The sequence below is a fragment of the Ammospiza caudacuta genome, chromosome 14 (assembly GCF_027887145.1).
Source record: "Ammospiza caudacuta isolate bAmmCau1 chromosome 14, bAmmCau1.pri, whole genome shotgun sequence".
NCBI lineage: Eukaryota > Metazoa > Chordata > Aves > Passeriformes > Passerellidae > Ammospiza > Ammospiza caudacuta.
Genome location: NC_080606.1, coordinates 11,148,312 through 11,157,245, shown reverse-complemented (window position 1 = coordinate 11,157,245; position 8,934 = coordinate 11,148,312). Strand labels below are relative to the sequence as shown.

Sequence of the window (8,934 nt, the reverse complement as noted above, 5' to 3'; positions counted from 1 at the left end):
GGACCCGCCCCCGGCCCCGCCGGCGCCCTCGGGCCCACCGGAACTGATCGGGCTCGGTGCCCCCCGCGCCGGCGTGCGGCCGCCCCCTGGGGCGGGAGTGCGGGGCCCGGGAGTTCCGTTCCGGGGAGTTTCGCCCCGGGGTCCCGCCCTGCCTCGCCCGGCCCGGCCCGGCCCGGCCCGGCCCGGCCCCGCCTCAGGCTCGCCGCAGGCTCCGGCCGCGCTCCGTGCGGTGCACGGCGGCGTTCGCGGGAGCTCGTTCCTCCGGAGCCTGCGGCCTAGGCCGAGGCCTGTTGGTTTGGTTTGGAAATGGTTTTTCTTACACTTATTTATAAACATTAATTTAGCGTCAACTTTTTGATATGATTTTCATACATACGGGCTTGTACTGGGCTACAGCCTATGGTTTGCTTTTTTAAATTTTATTTTGTAACTTTTAGAAAGAACAGAAGTTGTAGGCCTTTGGAGTCTCTTTTTTGATGTTGGTGGGTCTGTTACCAAAGGGACAATAAACTCCCCAGGAATGTTGTTAGGATTCAAACACTGTTGACAAACGGCTGTGGAAAAAGTAACAAACCAAGTGATGAGGTTTTGTTCCAGAAGATTCTCCGTGGACTTCAGCTTAGAGCACATACCTCATACACAAGACATCAGAGCTCCTCAGCACTAGACTTCCCTCAGGGGAAGTCTAGTGGCACTTTTATGTTGGATAGGAAAAGATGACAGAAACTTGACAGCAACTGGTACATAGAGATATAGGAATGCAATGTTACTGAGGCTCTTCTGGAGTATGTTTTATGACAGAGTCACTGTCAGACAACTCCTGAGGCCGGGAAGGTCATGCTTGTAATGTGTAGAAAAGTACATTTGAAAAAACCCCAGCAAAACAAAGCTTCAGTCTGGTTTTAACAGTCAATGACTGTCCCATCAGTTAGAATATTTGGCTTTTGGATATAAGAGAGCAGATGGAGGCAAGGTAATGTTACTTCTGGGGATCCAGGAAGAAGCCAGATGTGATGGATTTTCCCCCTTTTTCTACCAATACTTATGGGAGGGGTGAAATCCTAAATCCTTTCTATTTAGCATGTGATCCTGAGGTGTGGTTTCTGTCAGGGCAGTTGCTGGATGTTCCTCTTGCTTTGTCAGTCTTGTGCAGGTACCATGCTTTTAAAATTTTGGTACTTAAAAGTGACCCTGCAACCAGAGCAAATGTCTCCAGCCTTTTGGTGTTGAGGCTGAACAGTAACACTGCTTTAAGGTAGCAGAAGTGTAGAAGTAAGACCTTCTTCTTGACAAAGGCAATTTTTGAAAATTTGGGCCTAGTCTTGCTGTTTTAGGCAGGTGTGAAACCAGTGGCTCAGGTGACTTCAGTGAGATGTGCTGTCTTTCTCAGAAGGGTAGAAGTTTACCTTGTGTTTCTATCATTTGAGGTAGGATATGATGAATTTTTCATTACAGTTTTAAAAGATGTTGTTTGCACAGCAAAGTATTATTTGATGAAAGTTTTTCTGAGGATCACCAGAACATAAGGAATAGTTTGTCAGTATGATTAACTCCCATTTTTATTTTCTAATCCTGGGGATTAGCAGTATCACTGTGTTTCTTGATCATCACTCAGTATTTTTAGTGATGCTACAAAGTAGATGAAGGTGGCATTCATTAATGAAATGCTTGACTATTTATGTAATGCTATAGTTAATTCCTATCCTTTTAAAAAGTTATTAGTGTGTTTGTTTCCAAAGCTGTACTGCACTGTTTGAATGATACCATGTATAAAGCTTGATTTTACTTTGTTTGGCTGATGTAACTTTTAAGTATTAGATTTTAATTACGTGTTATAGTATCAAAGGTGATTAAATTGTTTTGTATGGAAAAAAGAACTCGGTTGTTAGCACAATGATAACCTGGTGTTTTATGTCCTCTCCTCCCTCCCCTTTATGCCAATCATGGCATTTCCCTGACTCTAAAAGAGACTGGGTAATCACCTGCATGTCTGTTTATATAGCAAACACCAGCCTAAAGAACAAACACAGGTCTGCTCCTCAAAGAGTGAAAAAGCAGTGTGGTGAATTCTACCTGCCTATGGCTTTCTATTCACAATTGCTGCATCGTGATGGCAAGACCTAATTTGATTCTAAAACACACTATGGATGGCTCTCTCCACCAGAATCCATCTGTCTGGATGACATCTTCTCTACAAGCCAGGCTTCTGTTCCCTCCCCACCCTGAAGATGTGGCACTGTCACCTGGGCCTGGTTCCCTGCCCAGCTCCAGTATCGGCTGTTTGACAACAACTCTATTTTTTTCCCCCCCAGAATGCTGTTGACAGTATCTTGTGTCCTCTGAAGCTGTCGTGAGGATAGCTTCTGCTCTGCTAGTTTGAAGATGGCTGTGTTTTTTCCAGTTAAACATATTTTGTGTTTAAATGATGCCAGTAGCTATTAGCACTTCGCTCTTCTTATTTTACCAAAAATCGATACATTACCTGGGAAACAGCACCGTGCCTGTCAGTACCAAGCAGCCGGTGGCTGTGAAAGCCCAATAATAATAACGATAATAACAATAATACTGTGTGGTGCGGAGGGCAGCGGTGGGCAGGGGGCGATGCGAGGCGGGCGGCGCTGCCGGCTGGCCCCGCCCGTTCCGCGGGGATGGAGCGGCGCTTCCGGCGGGCGCGGAGCGAGGCACGGCCCGGCCGGAGCCGCGTGTGAGCAGCGCCGAGGCTGTGGCTGCCCGCCCGCCGCCGGCCCGGCCTGCCCGCCCGCAGGATGTTCAAGAAGTGAGTGCGGCCGGGCTGGGGGCGCGGGGGAAGGAAGGGAAGGGAGGGGAAGGAGCCCGGCGCCCCCTCGGCCCCGGGCCCGGCGCCCCCTCAGCCCCGGGCTCGGCGCTGCGCTGGCGGGAGCGGCCCCGCGGCCTCCTCGGGCCCCGCCGCCCGGAGCCCTCGGCTTTGCCCCGGGCACTCGCTCGGTAAATGGAGCTGAGTCATTAACTTATCCCAACTTGGGCTGGTGCAGAGCGCCGGTCGTGTTTCTGTGGTGGACGTGGAGGGTTCGCCTCGGAGCAGGGCTGTGGGTGTTTGTGTTGCCGGCATAGTTCTCTTGGAGTTGGGTAAAATAGCGCAGTGGGCCGGGGTTTATCTGTGACACTGAACACGCGCTGTGGCCGTACGGAAAGTTTAGGGGGGACCCCCTGCCTTCCCCCAGCCCAGGTGTTCCCCAGGGACAAACTTAACATTAATGAAATCCTGCTGGACTGTCAGTCTGCTGTTAGACCTCTATAGTACACTTCTGAAGACAGCTCCTGAAAAATACATCTTTTGAGGAACAAACTGCATTTCTAAAACACTTTCATTTGACAGATTTGATGAAAAGGAGAATGTATCAAACTGTATCCAGCTGAAGACTTCAGTTATTAAAGGTATCAAGAATCAACTGATAGACCAATTTCCTGTTATTGAACCATGGCTAAACCAAATCATGCCAAAGAAGGATCCAGTCAAAATAGTAAGATGGTAAGTATCTCTTCTCTTCAACTTTGCTTTCAAGGTGCTAGGATTGCTTCCTTTGTATGTTTCCTTTGTAAAGTAAATAAACCTACCACCTTTGATAGGCGTTCATCATCTCTTGATAGCTAGTTAGAAAGTTGTGCTTTAAAGTCACATGCTAGTAGGATGCTTGAGGAGCTTAAAAATGCATCCTAGTAGCTAATGTGCAGTGTACTCAGGGTCTCTCCAAGGATCAGCCTGTTGTTGAAGGGAAGTATTCAGCTTTATGCACATGGAAGCTCAAAATTGTTTGGATTCCTGTCAGTAACATTTTGTACTGTTTTTGGGCTTCCATGTATTATCTCGATTATTTTACTTTTTTTTTTAAATAGAGGGTCGTACATTTTTGCTGAATCCTCATTATTTGCTCTTTGTATTGCATTTAAAAAGCAGTGCCAAGGAAATGCAGTTTGTGTATTTGGTCAGTAGGTTTCTTTTTTCTCCAAGGGGGAAGAAGGAGACCACTGCTGAAGAACAAGTCATAAAAAAAGATAATATTTTTAGTTTTAAATTTTGTTGCTAATTGACTGTTTTTATTCTCAGGTGCTAAGACCAGACTCCATTAAGTAAAATACTGTATTTAAAGTGTAGAAGGGTTAAGTAGCTCTTGGATTTTCTTTTTTTTAATCTTGCAGTCATGAACATATAGAAATCCTCACTGTGAATGGGGAGTTGCTGTTCTTCAGGCAAAGAGAAGGGATTTTTTACCCGACACTAAGGTTGCTTCACAAATGTAAGTTTTCTGAGGGGGGCTGTGCTGGGAAGAGCAGGGTGACAGCGTGATTCCACAGGACATCTCTAGAAACAAATTAAAAAGAGCCTCCATTCCATATATTCCATGCAAATGCATGTTCCAGAATAGATGTTAAAGACACAGTATACTTTCTTAACTGGAATTTATTAATTTTCTATTTCACATGTCTATGCTAATTGCCTCCATGCTATATGCTAAGCAATCTGAACTTAAGTAAGAATTAAGTTGTGTAAAGCTCTGTAAAAAATCTTGAAAGGCTCTCTTAGAACAGAGATTTAAGTTTGCTATTGTTGGTCCCTATCTTTTTTCTTTCAAGTCTTTTTGTTATACAAATACTTGTAAGTTCTTACTAGAAAAATATTCTGTCTTCCTGAGTTTAATGATGTATATCTGTCTCCTGTAGAAACTTAGGCTGCATGCTTTTTACTTTTCACAAATTTACTCTTGCAATATTTTCTTGCTGTTCTGCTTGATTGTGTTACTCTGTTTTGAATCCTAAAGAACGTTATTCAGTCAGATCTCAGTGTTGGAAATGCTTCAGGAGTGTGCCTGCCCTTGAAGGATGGCTTGGAGAGCTGACAGCTTTCATGAATTTTGTCTGTGTTTGCCTTTTTTGTTCTGTTAACGTTAAACTGTTTTTCTTTCACGTTGGAATAATTTGTAAGAGTACATGGAGTTTGCAGGATTTAAGACCCCTTGGTTTTAAGATCTCTTAGGATGGGCACTTGTGTGGTTGTTTTCCCTAGTGGAAAATTGTTGCTCAGTCTGTGGGTCTGAGAGTGTGCAGGAGCCATCGCCTGAAGTGCTGGAATACCTTTGGTTCTCAGATAAAAGCTGTGGTCTGGGAGGACAGTACCTGTGTCCCTTTGGGTCAGTGTTTGTGTCCTTTGGGGTCAATATTTGTGTCCTTTTGGGACAGTACCACCCAGCAGGAGCTCTGGTAATTGTTTCTCATACTTCTACCCTTGCAGGACACTCTAGATCTCACTGCCCTGTTTAAACTGACTTTACAATGAGCTGTTCATGTTGTCTGGTGCTGTATTAATGGCAATGCTGTGTCTTTCCCCTCCTAGACCCATTTATTCTCCCGCATCAGCAGGTTGATAAAGGCGCCATTAAATTCGTTCTGAGTGGAGCTAATATAATGTGCCCTGGCCTGACATCTCCTGGAGCAAAGCTTTACCCTGCTGCTGTTGACACTGTTGTTGTATCCTTTTTAAATATGAATTCATCTCACTGTGGGATGAGTTACATTTCTGTTCTTGTGTTTTTCTCAGTTGATTTTTATCTGTTTTACTTTGAGTTTTAATTGGATTTCATGAAATAACTAATAATCAGAAAGGAGCTGCAGAGGTTTAGATATTGCTCGGCAAGGTTAAAGTTGTTAATATTTTTTCACTTACTGTATGTTCCAAACCACATAACTATTCCTGCTGTACTGTTGGGTGGGCTTCTGTTCCATTAATCTCATTGGTAAGTGGAACTCCTTAGTGATTTTATGCAGAATGGTAAAAGTAGATGAGGTACAGTGCAATTTGTGCCCTGCCTTCTTAGTCAATCTTGTATTCCCTTCAGAAGAATTCTCTCCTATTCTTAAGGCATTAGGAAAGGTGAGTAGGATCAGCTTTACTGCAGTCAGGACTTGCTCTCTGTGTCTGATGAAGTTAGTGTATGTCAAATGAGGAAAGTGTGCTAATTCACTCCTTACTGAGAAAAGAACCCTGAACAAATACAGCATTTACAGCACCAAGCTGTGCTGCTTTTGTTGTTAGTTGGATGCTATAGGAAAAGATCAGCAGTGAACATCATGTGCTAAGCTCTGAAAAGGACACATGTGATTTCAGTACTTGTGGTTTTTAAATTGGTATCTCAATTCTTCTGTGCCTTGGAATCTAAAATGGCCCCACAAACATGTGCTGTTTTGTTCCAGAAAGGCAGAGACTGTCATCTCTGTGTTAGGCACAAAGGAAGAAATTTAGCACTGGGAGATTTTTTCTGTAATTGTTCTTCCAAGTTCATAAATGCATGCTTTGTTCTGCACACTGATTCAGTTGTTAAATTCAGTGCATTGTTTTGCTTATCTTTAAGAACTGGAACTCTAGAATTACTAAAAGATTAAAAGTTCAACACTGGCTTTTGAAAGTGTTTTTGGAAGTAATTTCTTTATATTGCTTTGACTTTTCTGAAACAGTTTAAGAAGAACTCTGTTTTCCTTAGCAGTAATTTGTAGGCAATTATGGCAGAGGGGAAACAACATGCATTATGTGTGGGAGTAATGAAGATGTCAGCTGAGGACATGTAAGTGTTTTAAAAGCTGAAATATAACCTGTCCCATGTTATTATTCTTGTGTTAGTTTGGAGTATAAGCACCACTGTCAGGGTTACTGCACTGCTGTTGCAGCATGTGTTGGGTACAGAGTAATACCTGGGCTAGGCAAGAGGTGTAATTTGGATTTGAGAGGATTGAAAACATTGAAGAGATTTTTGTCTGCAGAGACTCAAGTCCTGCTGGATCTTGGTTGCCTGTCCAGGCTTTTTTTTCTCTGTGACCTGCTCTTTTTCCTCAGGGTGTATCCACAGCAGCCCAGCATTCCTTCTTGATGTGCTGACTAACTTAGCTGAGCCTCTTGTGAAATTTAGAGTTCTGCTCAGGATAAACAGAAAACTGTTTGAGAAGGAAAAGAGATACAGAAAATGGAAATGGATGTTAGTTGTTCTTGGCTTTCAGATAGTGCTAAATCATAAGTAGCTAAATCACTTTGTCATTTTAAGTTCTATTAACATCTTGCAGGATGTGAGGTGCACCCAGCAGGTTTGGCCTGTGTTGGTTTCCAGACCTGTCACTTGGGGCAGTGAGGAAGCTTTTTTGGTGAAAATAAGTCACTCTTTGTGTGGGTAATTGTCAACAAGCCTGTTCTAAGTCATAATAGTAGCCCGAGGCAGAGAGGGGGGAATGTCTTGGAGGACAGGGATGGAGAGGGACTGCAGAAACCTGGATTTGGACCTGCTGTAGCTGTTGAGGAATTCTGTTCTTCAGGATTCTTTGTGGTGCTTCTAAAGACTCCAAGAGTAGAAAGAAAAGCTACCTGTGTCCCAGTCCTAAGAGAGCAGTGACACACTGTGATCATTGCAAACCAAGGTCCTTTGTATACCTACCTTCAAATCCACCAGCCTTGCAGCTGAATATCCTGTTCCTGGGAGAAGCAACATGAACTGGAGAGGAAGATGAAGTGATACTCCTCTCTGCAGCCTGTTAGCTGCTTTTTTTGTGTGATGTTGTTCCACAATTTTCAGGTTTAGGCAGTGGGATTTCAATCTCTTGGTGTAATTACTACATATAATGCGTTAATATTGTGTTAGCAGCATTTCCCTTCCTGATACTTTTGGACAGGTTGTGTAGGTAACAGAACACTTGGTGTAAATAGAGTAAATTATATTATCCAGGGGAATGAAACTTGTTCTTACTCTTCTTACTCCCAAAAAGAGATTAGTTTTGTTTATTGTGGCAAAACTAGTTCATTGGTGGTTTTTTTTTTTTAAACTGGAAAAATAAACAGACAAAATCCAGTAATTTTTAAAAGATGACATAAATCAAAAGGTAGTCAATACTATGGAGGATAGCATGTCTCTAACAAGCTGAAAGTCCTTGGCACATAAATTTAGCATTTTTAATTCTTTATGAAGTGGGTAGATGACCTGCAACTAGAAGTGAGGCAGCTCACCTGCATTTGATTGTGTCATTGGCACACTTGGAACCAGAACTTGTTAGATTCTACATTCCAGTCATCTTGTACCACATCCTGTGCTTGGAGGGGAGGTGCACAACTGCTGTGCTACTTTGATGCAGAAATGGTAAAATGGAGAAAAGTAGAAGTGTTGTCTAAAGAACTGTGTCCCACAAAGAAGTAGTAAAAATGCTGTGGAAAGCTGTTGAAAAGACGTGGAAGGCAAATATTGTCCTCTTATCAGTCAGCAATGTGGGCACATGTAATAACAAATATTATTTCTTGTCCACCTGCTGTGGAAGATAATGACTTTGTGATTGGTAGCTTTCCCCTTCCAGTTGACAAATCTTGCAGTTTCTACTTGAAATAATGTATTTTGTAGTGCTCTCATGTTTAACCTAGCTAATACTGCTGTATGTTCTTCCTCCTACAGTGAGAAGGTCAACAAAGGGATTGGTATTGAGAATATCCACTATTTAAATGATGGCCTTTGGCATATGAAGACATACAAGTGAAACAACAGGAACTGTTACTCCAAAGGAATGCACTTAGATTAAATGTGGACTGCTTTGTAATTCCTTGTTTTTAATGTGACTGAATGTACAAATTATTTTGTTCTGTGGCTATGCTAAATAAATCAGTTGAATGCAAAAGTACTGTTAGGCTACAATAGTTTTCTAGATTTCTTTTTATTACAGTTACTTTGTTTTGTCTTAAACCTGAGTCTTCAGTGACTGAAGATATTTGATGAATGATTCTGCATGGACTGTGAGTAGACTATTTCAAGTGGAAAGGAGGAAAAAGCCAAGAAATGTTTACATTTTTGTGCTCTTCTAAAAGCATAATATAAAGCGTGTGTGAAATATAAATATGGTTTACAAAACCTCTGAAGCATTTCAGATTTTTTCTTGACA

General features: G+C 42.6%; 1 protein-coding gene across 1 annotated transcript; it reads left to right on the top strand.

The window, feature by feature from the left end:
- The first annotated feature begins 2,649 nt into the window (after positions 1 to 2,649).
- MCTS1 (MCTS1 re-initiation and release factor) lies at positions 2,650 to 8,676 on the top strand. The gene is made up of 6 exons (XM_058814111.1): positions 2,650 to 2,776; positions 3,356 to 3,508; positions 4,177 to 4,274; positions 5,369 to 5,502; positions 6,526 to 6,593; positions 8,454 to 8,676. The coding sequence occupies exons 1-6, from the start codon at positions 2,766 to 2,768 to the stop codon at positions 8,533 to 8,535; spliced, it is 546 nt and encodes a 181-aa protein (XP_058670094.1). The 5' UTR covers positions 2,650 to 2,765; the 3' UTR covers positions 8,536 to 8,676.
- Positions 8,677 to 8,934: the final 258 nt, after the last annotated feature.

Bases quoted from the DNA above. Each gene is read 5' to 3' on its own strand.
- MCTS1 (XM_058814111.1), top strand. The intron at 3,509-4,176 runs GTAAGTATCTCT...TTAATCTTGCAG, and splicing joins CCAGTCAAAATAGTAAGATG to TCATGAACATATAGAAATCC. The intron at 5,503-6,525 runs GTATCCTTTTTA...AGTAATTTGTAG, and splicing joins CTGCTGTTGACACTGTTGTT to GCAATTATGGCAGAGGGGAA.